Consider the following 21409-nt stretch of genomic DNA (forward strand, 5'->3'; position numbering starts at 1 on the left):
CACAGCGTGGCTGGCAAGAAAGGGTATAAAAGAAGAAAATCTAATGATATGGCCTCCTTGTTCACCTGATCTGAACCCCATTGAGAACCTGTGGTCCATCATCAAATGTGCGATTTACAAGGAGGAAAACAGTACACCTCTCTGAACAGTGTCTGGGAGGCTGTGGTTGCTGCTGCACGCAATGTTGATGGTGAACAGATCAAAACACTGACAGAATCCATGGATGGCAGGCTTTTGAGTGTCCTTGCAAAGAAAGGTGGCTATATTGGTCACTGATTTGTTTTGTTTGGTTTTGAATGTCAGAAATGTATATTTGTGAATGTTGAGATGTTATATTGGTTTCACTGGTAAAAATAAATAATTGAAATGGGTATGAATTTGTTTTTTGTTAAGTTGCCTAATAATTATGCACAGTAATAGTCACCTGCACACACAGATATCCCCCTAAAATAGCTAAAACTAAAAACTACTTCCAAAAATATTCAGCTTTGATATTAATGAGTTTTTTGTGTTCATTGAGAACATGGTTGTTGTTCAAATTAAATCCTCAAATAAAATTAATCCTCAAAAATACAACTTGCCTAATAATTCTGCACTCCCTGTATAAATGTGACATTCTAATTATGTTTATTGGGGATGTGCATTTCTATAACTGAGGCTGATGCGATTTGCATCTCGATGCTTAGCCAACAATACGGTACATTAAAGACACATAAAAAGTGATACGATTCACCCCTATTATGGTACAGTACGATCCAATTTGGATTTGATTCAACACGATGCGATTTCATTCAATAAGATGCAATGGAAAACAATATGATGTTTGATGTGGTACAGATCACTTTTATTTATTTGGTTCAGACAGACAGCAAACTATAAATGTACTCAAGTGACTTCTGTTTTGTAACGCATGGCCCTTTAACAAACAGGCCTTTGTAGTGCAAAAAAAAAAAAGCACAAATTCTAATAAAACCAGACATTCTTTTCCTGTAATGTCTCCAAGAAGATGCAGCTCTACCTCTGCCATGTTAATCTATATTCTATGAGGCTTGGGACACACCTCGGTCTCTGGTGCTGAGAGAACGCACTGAGAAAAAGTTTAACCAGGAGAAATTAGTTGACATAAAATATTTGTCACAAATTATTGGTATCACTTTGATTGATATCACTTTCAATCTAATAAAAGTATAGCGCATCTACTAATAATATGTAAATAAATCGTTTTTACCGACGGAAAATGTTAAAAAGATGCATCACAATAAAAATGGCAACTTGTATCCATTGCACACTTTTTTAAATCGACGCATCACATCCGCAACTTTTATGCCAATGCACCATCCCTAATCTTTTTATTTAAAGGTACATATTGTTTTAGCAATCTGTGTTGCAGTGCCACTATTACTGATAAAATGCTGTAAATGCAAATACAGCAAAAACCATGAAATATGATTTCATTTCGACAAACTTCGGTTAAACTCCTATTCCCAATTAACTTTTACTGATTTCTATTGGAACAAACAAACTCTGCAAAGTCTGGCTTCAGCACTGGGTTTGTGATTATTCCAAGCTTTTTCATCTGCCTGTCTTGATTAAGGTTTGACCATAGACTTGTTTTACATTTGCTGAGATGGTCTTACTTAATGCCTTTTTGCTAATTGTCTGACCACTTGCCTGCCTTAGGTTTCAAATTATCGCCTTACATTTTGGCTCATCTGCTGCAACTGTTTTAATAAAACCAGGACACCTAATTGCATCTGTCTATCTGCATCTGTACTACAGAAGACTTTGCCTGGAGAAAAAAAATATATACAGAAGAAGCAGGCTACCATTAAGTCAGTCAAACCCTTTTTGCTCGAGGCCATAGAGCCTACAAACAGCAAAAACAACCTCTGCCACCGTTACTACATTAGAAAGCCTTGCCACTTCACTTTTTCAGCCGCTCGTCACTTTATGAGATGTTTCCAAGTGCCTACATTTCCAACTTTAGTATTTACAGACTTTCTCTTTTTACGTCTGGCAAAGACGAAGTACACTGTTTCCTAGGAAGGCCTTTCACTGGGCCACTGGTATCTGGATGAATGCAATGCTTTGAATAAGTCTCCTGTTGACAAGGAAACAGGTGCAACAACTGATGTCATGTCTTTAATTTGAGACTTCAGTGCATCCACTAAAGGTTCCCATTCATTCTGTACACTGGCATCAACATCAAATCCCAAGAGTATTACAGGATGGACAAGTAATTTGTCTCCTCATTATCATCAGAATTGCTTGCCTTATAACACAATTATCGTAGCTTCCATGTCTATAGAAAAAGAATGACATCTGTATGTTGGATTCACAGGTTCTACACCACCCTCGTCAGTGTTCTACCTGCTAACTTTTATTTTAACGAATGCCGTCATCGAATAATTGGGCTGCACAAGATGTGGCTTAGTGTGATGGCAAGATAACCCCTTTTTGAAATGGCAGAGAGTACAGGTCAACCGGCAGCAGGAAAAAGTGTGCATCACGGATGAAGGTAAAACTTCAGCACGGTAAGTAAAAACTGTTTAATCCTCATCATGTGAAAATGGTGTAGTTTAATGAAGTGCTATTGTGTAAACTGTTTGCTTGTAACTTCTGGATCTGTTCTGTCGTGACTCGCGAGCATCAGGTTGCGCAATCAGCTCACTCAAGACATAGTGATGGATTCAATTAAAACTGTGCAAACACTAAATCTAATAACAGCAGCAGTAAATGATTACATTTTTATTTACTGCTGTGGATTTCAGCAAATGATTATGCATTTGTACAACAATGTATATTTTTTCCTTTCTTTTTAATCAGACCTGTTAGCATCGCCTGTGTTTCTCTGTTCCATTCTTTATAGCATTTGTACAAAATTTATACAAAATTAAATTAATTATATATTCTAGATGCTTATATGTTCACAACCGAGCAAAATGTCTGTGTATTTCTTTTTAAATTGTCAAAACAATGTTGTATTATATTTTATATATATTTTTCAAAGCATGTTGTTAACTTGCCATCTGCAATTATAATTAAAAAAAAAAACCTACAAATGTTAATTTTCAAAATAGTTTCACCTTACATACTTAACTGCTGTTTTCTTTTTTTTTTTTTACAAAAACAACCAGCATTAATGAATTTGTTGAAGGAGAAATCCCCAATGCACTCCTCAACAAGCAGCCACTATAAGCTTTAAAATGTCTACATTAAAGATAATTGATCCTAATATATGGCTTTTGCATTTTTTATGTACACTTTTATACATAAATACCATGAATTAGGGTTTTATGTAGTTATAATAAGCAAAACATAGAATTAAAAAATATATAAATATTTTACTATATCCAATTAATCAATAAAATAAGATAAGATAAGATAAGATAAACCTTTATTCGTCCCACAGTGGGGAAATTTCTAAATAATAATTAATCAATTATCAAAATAATTTTTAGTTGCAGCCCTACGTAAGACTCCATTTCTCCAGTAGAATATATAATAGAATATATATATGATAATGCCATATGTCAGGGTCTATGTTCATTCTGTCTTCCCAGTACTCATTATTGATGTTCACATGACGTAAAAAATTCACATTCACACTGATGGCATTCTAACATTCTTAAACTCATTTGCGACGATGTTACAATGACTGATCCAGAACATCTAGTGGAAAAGTGTTAGTTTACAGCAACAGCACTAAAATGTTTAAAATGATAGGAATCCTTCATTTGTACTAGAACTGCTGGGAATGAACAATCTATGCCTGGTACACAGCAATGATGGAAATATTAGACTGCTGGGTGCTGGATTCACCTTCAGCTCTTATGTCCTCTAACACTTCCTCACAGGCTTCTGAGTCTGACTCAGCGAACACACACACACACACACACACACGCACACATGCACGCACACACAAAATAGAACATTCTTTTAATTTGCTCTTTTCGGCCCAGATACATTTTTCTTCAACCTTGTGTAAATGTTTTCAGGGCACAAACAGTTTCATCACCTAAAATGCATTCTTCGCTTATTTATATGTGTGTGTGTGTGTGTGTGTGTGTGTGTGTGTGTGTGTGTGTGTGTGTGTGTGAGAGAGAGAGAGAGAGAGAGAGAGAGAGAGAGAGAGAGAGAGAGACCTCACACACTCCAAGCTTTAAATATAGGTATCCAAATATAGAATGTGTTGGACAATACAGATCGGATTAAAAGTTTGGGAGAGGGTGTTGTGAAATTGTTTATGTGGCAGGCTGCAGGTGAGAAAGTGTAAAAAAAGATAAACAGAAGGACTAACTGAGACAATGCTGTTTGTCTGTGTTCTCTTAAATGGTTTAAAATAACTTAAATGGGACAGTATGTGCACAATTATAGTTGTCTTTATTCAATTCTGTATTATTTCCTACAACAAACGTGCATAAACAAACTGCATTAATGGATCATTTGCCAATTCAAAACTCGTCTTTTTCAATTTCACAACCCAAACACACCTCTAACCTTACATAAATCTCCCCATTGACTGGACAAGAATCAGCAAAGACCCAATTACACATGCTCCAATTGACAGATCTGTAAGTCCCTCTGTTCCTCTGCAGAGGAGAGGCCGGAAGCGTCTGAGCGCAAAGTAAATTTAGTTTTCGGCTGCGGCGCGATGTGGACGACTAAGCAGAATTGTGCAGCACAGGTGCAGTGAGAGGAGGAGGCCAGAGCAGCACTATAGGAGCAGGAGTCACTGGCTGCATGCAGAGAGATTTCTATATTTAGATCAGATCATTGCTGCTGCACAGCCACAGCGGCAGTGATTTTACATTTGATGTCACATACTAAGTGCATCGACTCGAAGGCTGTAATATGGATAGGATTCTAAAAGTGGGAAAGGACTGCGCTGTCCTTTTTCTGCAATATTATACACCAACCATTAAAACAAATACCCACAATTTACACCACTATATATGTCTGAATCACCGTATCGCTAAATCAATGCATCTAGTCCAATTTAAACATTTGCAAGTTCCTTTATATGTTTAAATTTTCTCTTTTGAAATTTAAAAAAGATGCAAGGAAGCGTGAGAATAAAAAGAACACAGAGAGTTAACATGCACTCAGTCCTTTACATAGAGTTTCTCTTCCGCATATCAATGAAGTTAAAGGACTGGCAGGGACACGATTCATTCTCTATTCAATTGCTGTAATCAAAGTTACTCAGGACATGAGCCAGCAGTCCCTACACCCGCAGATAGCAGCTCTTTCTCTATCACACTACTGCTCTGACACCAACAAGGGAATGGGGTACGAGTGATATTTAATTACAGAAAGAACAATAGTCATCATTCATGCCTGGCAGATATTCAGTTGCATCCAACGTGGAGCCTGTGCTGAATTTTTACCCTTTTAAAGTATCAGACTAATAATTAGTTATTCAACTTTAAGCACACTTTTCAGTACATAGTTATGAAAGCCTGCCAGTCTGGCCCCTCTAATTGAGGGTTCAATCTTCTGTACTCACTGCATCTGCTTCTTTTCCGTTCATGGTTAAGTTCAACACTTAACACACGTCACACTTCAATATTTAGTGTCATCTCAGTATTGAATGTCACATTATAAAGACATACTGAAATCTTAAGAGATTTGTCTTAATACCTCAATCTACTTATTAAGGATTCTATGGTAGGTACAGCTTTATAGTGTAAATTAACAGAAGAATTAATTATTTATTGCTCAATTCTGCCCCTTCATTAATATTCAATACATATTGTGATAATAAATCACAATTCAAATAAAAAACAGTTCAAAGAAAACAAGTATCTGGATCCCCCTAACAAGTGTTTGTTACATTTACATATTGAAAGCCTCTGTAATTAGTCTAAAACTACAATAACAATGGAATAAACATTACATTATGCAGACATTTATGATGCCCATTTCCTATAACATAGATCATCTGTACTGTAACCCTGTCTTTTAGATGGAGCCAGCATACATTATTTGTCTAGTATTGACCAGGCTGTGATAATGTGAAACCTAATACACTAAGTATGTGTACATGTGTGTAGTGAATGAAACAATACACAATCGTTTTGCTTCACTGTGAAATACACAATAACAATGCTGGACCTAGAAAGAATGGTTGAGAATATAGATCTTCATAATCCAATACTTACTTGTTTAATGTGATGTCTAGTATGAATCTAGACCCAAAAGCTTCAAGCTGAAAACTGGCTTGAGCCAAATGAACTACCTAAGAGAAGAGAGCAGGAAAATGTAAGAGAATTTATTTAGGAACTCCTTAAAATCAAATTATCCCACAAATAGGGTCACATAAACATAATGCATTTTTGCCATTACACCGTTGCAGTAGATTGAGCTTTGCATCATGGAGCTTGCCAAGAAGATTAGCTGCAGCCAGCTGACAGACAGACAAAAGGCAGATTCCCCCAAGAGGAAAAAAAACCTCACTGCAGTCTTCTAAGTTCAATATCTCTAGCCCCATATCTCTTACCTTGACATCCTTAGTAAAGCTATTACACTGATCCCCAAATGCACTATAATTAAATTTGCATCAATTACTTTAACTGGGACAATAATGCACACACTAACCTGGCCCTGCTGGCCGGGAATCTTGGTCTGAGTGTTCAGGTTATGGTAAGTGCTCTCAGATTCCTCGTTCAGGTAGTAAATGAGGCGAGAGGGGTATGTGATGGTGTGCTCGGCCTCCTGAGTGCTCCCATTGTGTGTGGAAGGTGGTGCAGTGGCATCCTGCTCCACCCGCACTGACACAGCATCCGACTTGTTCTTCACTGACACATCCACAAACATATATATACACATGAGAAGCAAGGATTACAACTCTAATCCTACTGGTTAAAGTAATAGATAAATTGACATAGAGTAATATCATATATAACTTTTGAATATATTGCAGAAATGAAATATAACAATCAGAAATGGTTTCGCACGTTTGCGATGACAGCGTAATGTATTTTGTTGTCGAGATTATCCTACGTGATCTAAAGAAAAATGATGATGATGCATCAGTAGCATAAATGACTCATTCATACTCGCTCATTTGTATTGACATAAACAATAATTTAAAAAAAACAGTTTTATTTAGGTTTTAGGTTTTCCAGATAGCTCACACCAAATAGCTGAACATATTATGCATATGCTTGCAGAATACATCTTATGCATTATGCATCATCTAGAAAAACGCATTGTGACTGTGATAAGCATCAATTCTCCCTCCCTTCTCCACTTAGGACACTTTGCTCCTGTACTGCCCTCAGCATCCACACTCAGGATGTCCTTGTTCTAACCCAACCCAAAATAAATCTACACATGGTACTCTCTCACACGCACACACACACACACACACACACAAGGTGCAGCAAGCCCCTGCAGCAAGCCCCTTCAGCAAGCTGTAACTGTAGGAGTTAATGACAGCAGGCACTATAAGTTAGGGTAAGGTACATACCGCTCTGCGCTGTCGTTACAGGCGACTGCAAGCCGAAAACCAGGATGGTCACGAGCAAAAGGAAGAGAAGCGTCAGATGCATGATTCATAGTTATCGGTTTGAATAGTGTTAGGTCTGCGCATGCATACGGCGAGTACCCATCCTAGTGTCACTAGTGTGAGCAGCTCTACATAGTCTATGCAGGGTGCTGAAGCGCAGCGCAATGCGAGGCGGTGGCCAGCTGCCCGCAAGTACTGCTGCTCCGTGAGCATGGTCGAGCTCATGAGGGCACTGACTGCGCCACACTTGCGCAGAGCGGGTGTCTCATTTGTAGTCTACTGAACGTTTGATTAGGGACTTTAGTTTAAAGCTGCAGTAGGTTTATTTATTTATTTATTTATTTATTTATTTATTTATTTATAATAAATAAGTACTATTTATTGGGTCAGTGCAGAAATATTTGTAAAAAAATCATGTACTTTGTTGTCAATTTTAGACCCATTAATCAAAAGTGCTGCCACAACATTAGAAATGAAACAAGCCAATGACAATATATATGTGAACTGCTCTCAGCATTGATGTGTTTGAAGGCAAGACTGGGTCAACGCGTCTCCAAAATGGCAGGCGGTGTTCCTGGTATACAGTGGGTAGTCCCTACCAGTGGCGGGTCGTGCATTTGGTACCTGGGTCCACCTTCAGTGGACGCTTACCTGACTAAATCCACCTCTTAATGCCACCACTATCACTTCGCAATAATAGAAACCATCGACTCTATACAAAAACGCAATATAACATCGCGTGGCATTACAGAGAGAGTGGCATTTTGCATATGGAGGGTGAATACCATTTTACTAAAGCAAGAAACCCAGTTAAGACAACTTCAAACCTCTACATTACCACCGCAACTGTATATATATATATATATATATATATATATATATATATATATATATATATATATATATATATAAATAACTGTATAAATATTTTAGACATATATTGATTCTGAACTGATCCAGATGATGTAGGTGGCACAGTTGCGGTAACTGTGCCACCTACATCATCTGGATCAGTTCAGAATCAATATATGTCTAATAATAAACTCATAATGCATACTCACATAATTTGCACCGCTCCTCAGAGGCAGTTGTACGGCTCGTAGGCACTGGACTGGAAGTTGGGAACAAACCCTTTTCCGAGCTTAGACATGCTGAACTGCTTTATCCTGGTCATAGTTGTAATGGCTCCAAAGCCTTTCATAGAGGCCTTTCATAACCCTAACCCTAACCCAAAAAAAACATGAACCTTGACCATGAACATGTGTGTTCATTGCGCTGCATTTCTAAACAGATGTTTTTGCAGATGCTGTAGCTGTATGTTTAGAAAAACAAGTTTATGACCTTATGACTAAAGAACTTCTCAAATTACAGGCTGCTCCAGCAGAGTCAGTAGTTCTTTGTTTGTGAAGGTTTAAAAACCAAACAGCAAAAATATTAAGAACACACAGTGTCTGTGTGCTGGGTGCCTTTACAGATCAGAATGCACTAAAAAAGATGCCATTATAAAATAAACTTTTGTCCTAAAATTAAATGAAAATTATCGACCAGCCCCTAGTTTTAAAAAACTACTTAGACAAACACAAAAACTCCAGTACTTAGATATATGTTGTGGATAGAAATATGTGGCAACATGTTAATTAATTTGTGATGACATTAAGTTTTAAAACTTTAATTGGAACGTAGTATAAGAAGTTTTTCCTGTTGTTAACCAGAAGGAACCCTTAAACCTACATACTGTTTCCATATAACAAGAGAAACTTTTCAGAGAAGTGAAAAACTTCAATAATTATTAGGGCATTTTAAAATCAAACAATTATATGGTAATGCACTAGATGTATAAATACAGTAAACAAATATAGTAATACTGACACTGAGAACACTGTGCTGACTGTAAAATAACACCGTAAATACTTTAAAACTATTCTAAAGCCAATTTCTAATAATTCTGGTCTATTACTATTCATATAAATATGTACACATAATATTTAACAGAATGGTATTTAGCATAAAACCAGAATTTCATATATTATTTGCCATGTTATGTAGAAATCTTTGGTGCAAGATCGCATTACTCAGATGTCTCAACATTTTGATTTTCTACCATCACTTTTATGAAAGCTATAGTTTAGCAACAGTCAACTAGCAACAAAGTACTAATATATAGAATAAGAGTCAACAAATATAATTTGTATTGAGATGTTTGGCCAGACTGCAGTTAACTAAAATGCAGCAAGTCAGCATCTACTGAAATGCAGTGGGCCATGCATTTTACACCTAGGCCTTCAGTGGTGTCCTACCTGAATCAATCTACCTGTTAATACCACTTATATGACATCACGGCTATAGAAACTATCAATAATATACAAAAACAAAGTATAACAGTCGTGTGAAAAAGTGAAAATGATGACATTTTTGTAAGCCTGGGGCCTTGAAGTGGTCAAACTGCAGTCATTGGGTGGTGCAGAAGCAGCGCACCTGAGGGAAAAAATATGAAATGAAGAGAATGGGCTATCGGGGGGAATTGAATATACATGGATGACAATCCTAATAAATCTGAGTAAGTAGGAAAAGGGTAAAAGTGTACAGTGTACATATGGACACTGGTAATAGTTACACATTATATATTTCTATATCTAAAACATTTTACATGTCTAAATGTCTAAACATTTTAAATGCTTTGGGGAAATTCTGGATTGATGTAGCAAGGAAGAATGAGTCAAATGTATTATCTTGGAATTTTGGGTTAGCTGATGTATAACATCTGTTGTTTTTGTTCTCAAATTTTCCCATTTTGTGCAGTGCCTTGTATGCTCCTGTTTAGGGCCCTTTTTCATTACTTGTTAGGTGCAATTTGTTATAGTTAAGAATTAATTCCAGGTTCACTGAATTGATTTATATTGCTGTGACTTTAAAAAGCAAGCTTGTCACAGGAATATTTAAAGCCAATAAATAAATATAACTCTTATTAAAATTACAAAAAGAAGGAGACAAGCAATACACAAAGATTTTAGTTTATGTTTTGTTGTGCAAAAATATAGAAAAAAATTTAAATACTGAATAGTTTTATAAGCTTGAGTTTTCCACCTGTTAATTGCAAGGAAAAAGTCTGTAGCATTCTGGAGAGTAAACAGTGAGAGTTCTCTCCAGTCGCTTATTTAAAAATTGTGCTGACCAAATAAAATCAAATAACTACCACATTTTGTCCCCATAAAAACACACAACTTGCCTCTATGACCCTTTTCCTACTGAAATGGTAAAACAGTCTTACGTCTGTCCATCTACTCAAGTAGACAGGCCCCTCTGGCAATGACTTCTTATTCTTATTGATGACCATCTATCTGAGTAGTCATAAATTCTGTTTTAATTGGTATAGTCTGTTTTCTTTTTTTTCAAACATCAGACTCAAATTTCACAAGGCTAAGTTTTATACTTTTTAATAATTTTTACCTAATAATTTTTGTCATAGCTAGTCTTACTGGAGTCCCTAGTTGCACTCTGATCACATGACACAGTGTCCTTAACTATTATGTAATAATAAGCAGACATTAAAACCCATGTTTCTCGCTCCCTGACACTCCCTCTACTCTTTATCTCTTTTTCTCATTGCAGAGCTAAATGTGCTTCTGGGGTACCAGTGATCTTTCTTCTTTCCAGACCTCCTGATTCATTCTGATGCCCTATCTCTGAATGGTGTTCTCAATTAGAGATCCCTCAGTGCAGCTAAGAATGGTTCCACATGAACAATCTAAAGGTGACTGTGGAAGTTTAAACTCAAGAACCATGAAGATTGATCTGGACTTTAATTAAAATAAACAGTATATAAACTAATTTAAACTGCTTCACTGGCTTGGGACTGCAACTGCCATGAACAGTTTTGCTTTCAAGTGAACAGCTGATGTTCGACAATGACTTAACTAAAATCAGTGTGCATTCACTGTCCCCCAAATAAGGATCAGTTCCGTTCTGAGTCTAGTTCCTCTTAAGGTTTCTTCCTCATATCATCTCAGGGAGTTGTTTCTTGACACATTTTCTATTGGCTTGCTCATTAGGAATAAACTTATAGGGACTTAATTTATGATGCTGACATTTATATTTGTAATCTATTTCTGTAAAGCTGCTTTGGGACAAGGACCATTGTTAATGTCCTCTGTTACTGTGCTATACAAGTAAAATTGCACTCAGAGAGTATAAGGGCAAAAAATGTGGACACTTGACTATTGCTCTCCCCTCTGCTGCTATAACAGACTACAGTCATCTCAGAAGATTTTCTCAGAATAGATTTTGGACCATGGCTACAGGTATTTGTGCCCATTGATCCACAAGAGTGCATGAGTATATGCAAGATGGCCTGTATCTATTAGGCTCTGGTTAATATTTAGTGTCCTGTTGTTCAGGCCAAGTTTTTTCCCTTAAAGCTTGGTAACCCATATTTGGCTTGGCACATGAATGTGAATGGCTGTGTCAATGTCTGGATTTAATTTCATAATCTTCAAATGCCAATGCATTGCAGTTGTGCCAGTCAAGAGCACAAGTATCTAACAAATATAAGTTCATGGCTTTAAAATTTTGAGAAAAAAGTTAAAAGTACAGAGAAAAGAAAGTATATTCAGGCATAAAGTCGGTATGTAATTTTTACAGCTTTAAGCATACAATCATGTAAGCGATATCCTTGACTTTCCCTCTCTCATGGCAAAAAAACCTGTTGGCATTCATGCATAGACACCCTGGGGACACAGTGTGTGTTTGTTTTACTCTTTTAGAATTTCTAAATAATATGGTATTTCTACTTGAACAAACCTGGGAAATGCAGAATTCTGAGCTTAAAAGAGTCATTTTGTTTTAGACTATATATTTATTTGTATTTGATCTGTTTTAGCAGGTTTAATTGATTTAAGTTGCAAGTTTTTCCTAAAGCATGCACCCTCTAACTCATTAAAGCCTGTAAAAATATATTGTTAAATATTTCACACTGTATTGTCACATCAAACAAATATGTACAGCATATAAACTTAAAGAAATTGAATTCTTATTTCTGCTAAGTCTGTCATCAACTCTACAGTCTGCATGTGCTGAGCCTGTGTTTGTAGAGGAAACTATAGCCAGGCTGGCATAATGTTTTTTTAACACTCACACCACCCCTGACTACACACACACACACACACACACACACACACACACACACACACACACACACACACACAGTCCTTAAATAAAATGTCAACAATGGCGAGTATCTACTTTTCAAATCAAAACACATATTTAAAAAGAATTCAAGCACATATCAGCAGATGCTTTATGGCTGGATCTTTGCTTCAGCATGTCACATTACCAGCCTGAAAGAGTCAAGCAATTTTTTTGAGAGATCAAAGAGAAAGCTTAGGCTGCTTTGTGATCAAGGCAGATGCTTTAAATCCTCGATGAGAATGACTATCCGAATGTGTGAACCAGGATGTCTATTATATTTATCTTGACTGTGCTAAAAAATTCTTATTCCTTAATGTATATTCAATATTTTGGAAAGATAAGAGGATTTTATGTAATGCCCTTATTTAAACACTCTTTGCTCTAACACTCTTTTCACTGATAGCAAAGCTTAATGCTAAGTTCTCGTCAGCATTATTTTTAACTTTGCCTTCTCTTGTGAAAGTCTGTTTTCGTTTTTCTCCAACTTATTGTGCAATCTTGAATCATTTGACTGGATAAACTTAGTCTTAGAATAATGCTGATAACTGACAAATCTTCTAACTTGATTCAGCTTGTCTTTTAATGAAATAAAGTGTTAAAATACCCGTTGCACCACACATCATGATGATGATGATGATCATGATGATTATCATTACTACTACTGCTAAAAATAGTAAGAGAAGTTATAATGCCTGTTTTTAAATTGCACTGTAATTTCTGTACTGCAAAAAAGTCATACTACCAAGTGAAAATATCTTGAATATGTTGAATATTAATCTTTGTTTCTATATAAATGAGTATATACTTATATATATATATATATATATATATATATATATATATATATATATATATATATATATATATTTTCTTATTATTAATATTATTATAAACGTATATTTCCACACATTTTCACACCAACCGTGCAGTTCTTCTTCTGGCAGACAAAATTGCTTCTTTCTTGAAAACGTTGAAAAAAGAGCAACAAATTGTCAGCTGATATAATTGGGGGTTTTAAACATGACTTGAGTACAAATGGCTTGAATGGGGGTTTAATAATAATTTTATTTTTTAATACAAATTAAAAAATACTACATACATTTCATACTACAATATATGCAAGATATTCACTTGTTTTTATTTTGCAGTGCAGTATTTGGCTTTTCTTGTTTTGGGATTGATCTAGTTTTTCTTTTCTGACCATTCTCAGAGGCTCTTTTGCATTCCTCTGCAGCCGCAGCGTGTGACGTGTCGCAGGATCTGCGCACTGAGACACACACACACACACGCACGCACGCGCGCGCGCGCACGATCTTCCTGCACCGCTATCGCTCAGAGCGCATCATAATCTAACACACTGAACACAGCAGACTGAACACAAAGAGGAAGAGCGGCACTATCAACATTACTAGCATTGTCACAGACTGCAGGAACTGCTGCTGGAAGTGCTGAACGGTAAGTGTCTGTGTTTTTTTCTAAAATATCTTTCCCGTTATTGTACGAGCTGTTGTACTGCTTCATAACGGAATAACGGGCTCTTTTACCCACTTCACTATTACATGACTTACCATATCATGTAACTATCTGTACTATGTAAAGCACCACACCCTAAAAGATTGTTTGTATATTCCTCTTGCTTTTGTAAATGTTAAAATCAGATAACCAGCTGCTCAATGCAAGAATCTGATCTTGTACATGCAGATAAGATCTACTAAAATGTGCTTTAGGATTAATCGTCAATGAAAATCTATTCGTTTACTTTCATCTTAAACCTGATTAGTATTGTGTTTAACTTTCAAAAGTGTAGATTTATCAATAACCTCTCCCAACACACACACACACACACACACACACACACACACACACACACACACACACACACACACACACACACACTTCCTCGCACACCCATTTAAAAATCAGTGTGAAAACATCTGAGGGAGGACATTTCTGTGGTTATGTTATGCAATAAGGAATAAGTTTTCTCATTTCAATGAGATTCAATATAGTGACATTTCATTCCTGATAAACTGCTAAAAATTAAAAATTAAAAATTAAATACAACAAAATATCTGGGCAGTTCATGGAACAAGAAATTATTTATTTACATCACTACTGGTTTGTCAAATTTTTGTGAAAGAATAATATTTACTGTGGTTTTCATACCCTACTGGTCCAGGGTGGTCACTGCTTCATTCAAACTCCAATACAGTTTCCACTATACTGTTAGATGTTTTTTTTTTCTTTTCTTTTTTCATTTACAGGTCCATCTCACATGATCAGAGAAAAGCTGTACTTTTACCCAGTTTTCAAAAAGTCAGAAGGCCATTTCCCTATCCAGTATAAACAAATATACTACAAACCTAACACTATTTATAACAGCCAGAGCTCTGCAGAAAATATTCACAAAAAACCACACATATGTGAAGGTATTTAAATTGAATGATGCATGTTGTTTGAATAAGGATTAGTCATGCGCTGAGAGGGGTGAAAATATTGGCTGTGTGGGTGACCTGTGGCTGAGATTTTCCCTGATTGTGGGCAGAAGGGTTAGCTGACTGACATAAGCATTCATAAAACTCATAGTTGCACAATAGGATGAAAGACAGGATGTGGGTTGTATTAGCAAAGCATAACAATGTGTGAATTCTACACCCATACACAAGGTTTGGGAGAGGGTTGTGCCATTAGTAACACCATTTTAATCAATGCTTTACCCTTCTGCCTGACACTCTCTCTCTCTCTCTCTCTCTCTCTCTCTCTCTCTCTCTCTCTTTTCTCGCAGGAAGAGACCTGAAGACCCGGGAGTCGATCAAAACTGTGGATTAGTGCAGAACCTTTGAGCAACAACACACAGTAAGACACAGATTTGAGATCTGTCTCAGGCAGAATTTTTTATTAAAAACTGAATAACAGAATAACCGAATAATTTAGTGACAGTATCATTTTTACTTGCTACACTTTATAGTTAGTAGGTTGCTGGTATTTTCTTGCTGAATGTTTTCACACTGATATTTTTGCTGACATTTTTGCCCTTTTTTTAATTTATAGCAACAGTCATACAAACTCCACAATGATGGACCTGGAGGAAACTGACTATGGCAATCTCTCTTATGAATATTCGGAATATGGCGATTTTGAGGAGTTGAAAGAAGAGACTTACGTCCAGAAAGAGACTCTGCATCTTATTTCTGTGGTCATCTATTCCTTAGCAATGGTGATTGGTGTAATTGGGAATGGCATTGTGATCTGGGTCACTGGATTCAAAATCAAACGGTCAGTTAAAAGTGTGTTGCTCCTGAACCTTGCTATTGCTGATTTTGTGTTTGTCCTTTTCCTACCTTTCTCCATTGATTATGTGCTGCACGACTTTCATTGGAACTTTGGTTTGGTAATGTGCAAGCTGAACTCTTTTGTGTGTACAATGAACATGTATGCTAGTGTGCTGTTCCTCACTGTGCTCAGTCTACATCGCTACATTGCTATTGCACACACTAGTTGGAACAGAAGTTTCCATACTGTGCGGGGGGCCTGGGTAGTCTGTGCATTAATCTGGTTCTTATCTATCCCACTCAGTAGTCCAGCTCTAATATTTAGAGAAACACTACAGTATCACAAAAAGGTTGTGTGTTTCAACAACTTCCATGAGAATTTACATGTTAGTAAGGTGATACACGTTTCTATGGTGTTTCTCCGCACTGCAGTTGGCTTCCTTCTGCCGTTCCTCACCATCACTGTGACTGCTATTTTATTGACCAGAAAGATGAAGCAGCTTGGCAGTGTACGTATTTCCAGCTTTTCCAAAATGATCTCAGTGGTTATTGTGGTTTTCTTTCTGTGCTGGGCACCGTTTCACACCTTTAGCCTTATGGAGCTCACTATGCACCACTCAATCACGCTGCATCATGTCCTGACTGTGGGCTTCCCACTGGCTACCAGCCTGGCTTTTTTCAACAGCTGCATCAACCCCATACTTTATGGGCTGTTAAATAAGAAAGTGTGGGGGATTGTCAAGAGTTCTTGCATAAGACTCACTAAGAACTCACTGAGAGAGCTCAGCCACAACCTATCTGAGACTGAGACAGTTTCAGTTCCAGGAAGCTGCTCACCTGAAGAACCCACTGTCTACACTAGTGTCTGAAGGAAAAGAGTTAAACACAAGTGCTAACTTCTTTAACATTTAAAATAAGGTGTGTATATGTATGTATGTATGTATGTATGTACATGCTTTAGAAATCTGATGACATATAGAAAATATACATTTATATGTAATCTAGTTTCTATTTCTATTTTCTATTTTTGAGATCATTAGCATTGTTAATGATCTTAAAACTTGCAAATGTCTCTTTTATTTCACACATGGCTAATACCAGGGAGTTTTTATAATTTGATTTTATTTGAAGTCAGTCTCGTTTGGGTGATTGTACATTTTGCAAAGTGGAAAATATGAGCAAGGTTTGTCCCGACCACGTCTCACAGACTTGGGGGAAAGTGAAGAACCTGAAAATCTACTTTAGTACAAGACATGTTTCCAACCCCTTTTCTACAAACAAGGCACAATTTTTAAAAAGAAATGTTCAATTTCATTTTGTCTTATTGAACCATGTGTATTTTTATACTCTTAAAAAGCACTTTAATGGGAACACTATACTATTTTAGGATGGAGCCTCCCTTTGCTCTCAAAACAGCCTCAATTCTTGATCCCATGGATTCCACAAGATTTTGGAAGCCTTCCATTGACATTCTGGTCCAAAATTCCTGCATTTTTCAAGGTGCACTTTTTATGCTGCAAATCTTCTTTCCGCCACATCACAAAGGTGTTCTATTGGGTTCGGAACTGAGGACTGGGAAGGCCACTGAAGAGAACTGAACTTACTGTTATCCTGGAAGTAGTTATTAGAAGACTAAGGTAAATAGTCCACATGAATTGAGTGTATGCTAATATAAGTTACTGCCAGCATGCTGTATATTCTTTTAGCCTGTCAGGATAAATGTGTCCTTGAAAATAGCAAAGGTGTTCCCTTATTTTTTTTTTTTATTATTTTTTTTTTTAATGGAACCAATATTTGGAATATGTATGAATACCATGATTGTTCTTTGCAAACTGCAATCAGATTCCCCTTGTGTTTTTTTGTTTGTTTTGTTTTTTATTACTGAATCAGAGAAAAAAGCTAAATAACATGTTTTGAAACTGCTATACAGCATATTGCTCACACTCCCAAGTTTGGACTGTGTATTTTAGAAGTTTGTTAAGAAATGTCTTTTTGTAGTAAACAATAATGTGTACACTGGAGTGCTGTGAGAGATATACAAGGCAGAAGTCAAGGCAGTCCAAGGCAGGTATTTTCTGAGTATGTAGCTGCTGATTTGCTTTTATGTAATAAATATACTACAAAAAAATATTCTAATGAATATATTATTAATAAATCTGCTGTCCAGATTGAATTTTTTAATTTTGGTTTGTTTTCAATAGGTGCTCTTTCCTGTTATTCATGTTCACAGTTTCCAGCTGCCTTAAAGATGAGTCACAGTAAAGTTACACATGTTCTGCATGTGCCCGAACTTATGAGAGACTGCAAAACAGACATTATAAAAGTGCTTGCATGAGGCACAGGTTTACTGAGCAAAAAGTCTCTTTTTTCCACAACATTTAAAAGGTATTAAGTGGAAATTAACCTGTCAGTGCAAAGCCTCTTTCCCTATTCAGTCCGCTTATTACAGTTTCTTCTGCTTGTGTATCAGAAAGACATACTCACCATCCACTTTAAATCAAAATGGGAAAATGTGACCTGTTGCATGGTGGTTGGTGTCAAAAGGGCTAGGTGGAGATTTCCTAAAAACTGCTGATTACCTGGGATTTTCACACAGTCTCTGGAGTTGCTGTGAAAAACAAAAATTATTGAGTGAGCGACAGGTCTGAAGGTGGAAATGACTTGTTGATAAGAGAGGTCAGAGGGAAATGGTTCGTAAAATGGTGTGAAAAACATCATGTGAACAAAGGGTCTGCTAAGACACATTGTTGATCGATATCAAGGGTACAGACCAAACAGTACTGTTGAAGAATAGGAAAAAATACAAATTCTTTTTCCAATCTTTTAATTATCAGTTTGGGTGAGCATGTGACTATGATAGCTTCAGATTCTTGTTTTTGGCTGAAAGGAGTTGGAACCTGACGTGGTCTTCGGCTGTTGTAGCTCATGCACCAAATTGTGTTGTTTAATGCATGCTGAGATGCTTTTCTCAGATTTCAGATCAACTTAAACCAGTCTGGCCATTCCCCTCTGGTCTGTCTCATCAACAAGGTGATTTACCCTTTAGAAACCAACGTTCACATTATATTTCTTCATTGCACCACTGTGTGTAAACTCTACAAACTATTGCGTGAAAATCCCAGTAGATCAGAGATTATCAAAATAACCATTAAGAACCAACCACCATGCCGAGATTAAAGTCACGTTTGATTTAAAATGTTCCCATTCTGACATTTGATGTGAACAGTGACATCTGTAGCTGCCTGATTTTCTGCATTGTGCTGCTTCCACATGATTGAAAGATTGGATAACTCATACATGAGCAGGTGTACATGCGTTCCTATTAAAGTGAATGGTGTATAAACCTGTATATGTAAGTCAGTGTTTCAAGTGTTGTGTTCCTGCATATGCAAGAAAGTGCTGTGACAAACTCGTGATAGGAGCTGTTAGTTCTTTGTGGGATTAATAAATATCGGTATCTGGTTCTAATTGTAATAGTTTTTTACAAAGGGAAGCCCTTTGCTGTATGGTTCTATATACAACATTCACATATTGGTCTTTATTTATTCAAACACATTAATTATATTTAGGGAAAAACAAAAGTTTTCATAAACCTTTAATCTGAAAGTGTACTGTTAAGCACAGTTGTGCTTGGATATCAAGCTGTCATATATATTAGCAGGAAGAAAACCCACCCAGTGTGTCCTTCCTTCCCTGGGCTGGTGGCTTATCTATTATCCAACACGAAAATACACTTTATACATGCAAAAATGTTGAATCTTAAAATATGGATACATTTTGGTGAATAATACACAGATAATTAATTACCTAACAAATATTTAGTTTTCATGAGGAGCTGGAATGAATTCAAAATATTTAAAAGAACTGAACAGGATATACACATTAAAATGTAAAGGAAACACACAAGGACAGACACTTCAGATGTAGCAGAAATAATGACAAATTGTGAAACGTTTATGACTTTTGTCCAAAATATCCTGTTTCTCTGAAAACTATGCCAACTTTTATTAAAAGCTATAATTATTTTAAAAGTGTGTGGAGTGTTTTGAAAGTGTAATGATGATGACACTTAAAATCATGAGCATGTACAAATAAAATGAACACAAAAAATTAAAAATTAAAAAAAGTCACAGACCTCTATCAGAGACTGAGGTTTAGCTTTATATGTTTTGTTATTAAGTGGGGTTTTAAACCAAAGCCAAATATGCTAATGATTTAAATATGGTATTCAGCTGATTTTTATCCTTCTTGTTAAATTTGTGCTATTACCCAGTTCTAAAGAAAAAATAGCCTGGACCAAACTTGGTTATATCCTCCTCACTACAATGTGTGGATTGATTTATTGATTTATTGATTTATTTATTTTTAATTGATTTTTTGCTGTTTGGTTAAATCAATTATACAGATATTCTTGAAATAAATATAAAAATAGTAAAATATGTATATTAAAATAATATAAAAAAAATCAGAAGTGACCAAAGAGAAAAGTTTGTTTTCTACTGGATTTAGATTTTAGCTAGAAAAAGTAAGATGAGTCTCTTGGTGGATGATGATTGGAGATGGCAGTGCACTGTGAGATTTATAGAGATGCAGTCATGAGGTACCGCTCTTTTACACAATAGCTGTCATTCTGATGTTTACAAACACTTGAATCACAATTTTGTAAAAAAAAATATATATATATATATCTCCTACTTAGTGCACACTATGTATTTTGGGACACAGCCTCGAATTCTTACTGAAGAAGTGTACCTGAAGCCATCAGCTTAATAAAGGTGTGGAGAACAGAGCTCTTACAATAAGATTGCGATAGTATTATATTAATTCAATATTAGTCTTAATTCTACATGTCCTTATCTTTATCTGTGCTTTACAGCATTTCTACACATATCCCTTAAACATTTACACAGTTCTCAATGTGCATTTGTTTATATGCTAATTTTTGGCTGTTAACTTAATTTTGCATTATTAACACTGACCCAATCATGAGGTTAAACAACAAAAAACAAGCCTTTTTAACAGAATACTTGTTTTGTTTACTAGAGATTGCAAGCAGCAGGTTCAAAGGTTTACATGCACAATTTAAAAAGCTCATCAATGATTTATAAATTATTACTTGAAAGTACACAAGCTATATTTTTACTGTGCATTTTCCCAGGTCAAATAAAAGCCTAGTCGAAGTAAATTTACAGACTATTAATTTGGCAATCTGCTGTTACTATTTTATAAATGCAAATTTGTGCAGCCTTTATTTTGTCCCAAGATGAAGACTAGCTTTTTTTTTAATGCACTGGTTGTTTCATCACATACAAGTTTGAGAGAAAAGAGACTGGACAGACAAACACAATGAAACATTCTGCTAGTTTGTCAATATGTCCATTGTTCTCTTGCAAAATGTCAGATACATTACATTCACACAAGTCAATGTTACTAGTTTTTT

The 21409-nt window shown here is 36.0% G+C and overlaps 2 protein-coding genes across 2 annotated transcripts in view; one reads left to right on the top strand and one right to left on the bottom strand.

The window, feature by feature from the left end:
• Positions 1 to 7754, bottom strand: part of LOC124383062 (disintegrin and metalloproteinase domain-containing protein 23) — a 32023-nt gene extending 24269 nt beyond the window's left edge. Inside the window, exons 1-3 of the mRNA XM_046845432.1 lie at positions 7475 to 7754; positions 6601 to 6800; positions 6165 to 6241 (exon numbers count right to left, since the gene is read on the bottom strand). Of these exons, the coding sequence (XP_046701388.1) occupies positions 6165 to 6241; positions 6601 to 6800; positions 7475 to 7556 (359 nt within the window). The 5' untranslated portion in view covers positions 7557 to 7754. The remainder of the gene's footprint in view (positions 1 to 6164; positions 6242 to 6600; positions 6801 to 7474) is intronic.
• Positions 7755 to 13873: 6119 nt separating this feature from the next.
• cmklr2 (chemerin chemokine-like receptor 2) lies at positions 13874 to 18142 on the top strand. The gene is made up of 3 exons (XM_046839053.1): positions 13874 to 14152; positions 15483 to 15553; positions 15749 to 18142. Exon 3 carries the CDS (start codon positions 15771 to 15773, stop codon positions 16836 to 16838), a length of 1068 nt encoding a protein of 355 aa, XP_046695009.1. The 5' UTR covers positions 13874 to 14152; positions 15483 to 15553; positions 15749 to 15770; the 3' UTR covers positions 16839 to 18142.
• Positions 18143 to 21409: the final 3267 nt, after the last annotated feature.

This window comes from Silurus meridionalis, chromosome 3, assembly GCF_014805685.1.
Source record: "Silurus meridionalis isolate SWU-2019-XX chromosome 3, ASM1480568v1, whole genome shotgun sequence".
NCBI lineage: Eukaryota > Metazoa > Chordata > Actinopteri > Siluriformes > Siluridae > Silurus > Silurus meridionalis.

Excerpts from the sequence above, each read along its gene's own strand:
- cmklr2 (XM_046839053.1), top strand. The coding sequence starts at position 15,771 with ATGATGGACCTGGAGGAAACTGACTATGGCAATCTCTCTTATGAATAT.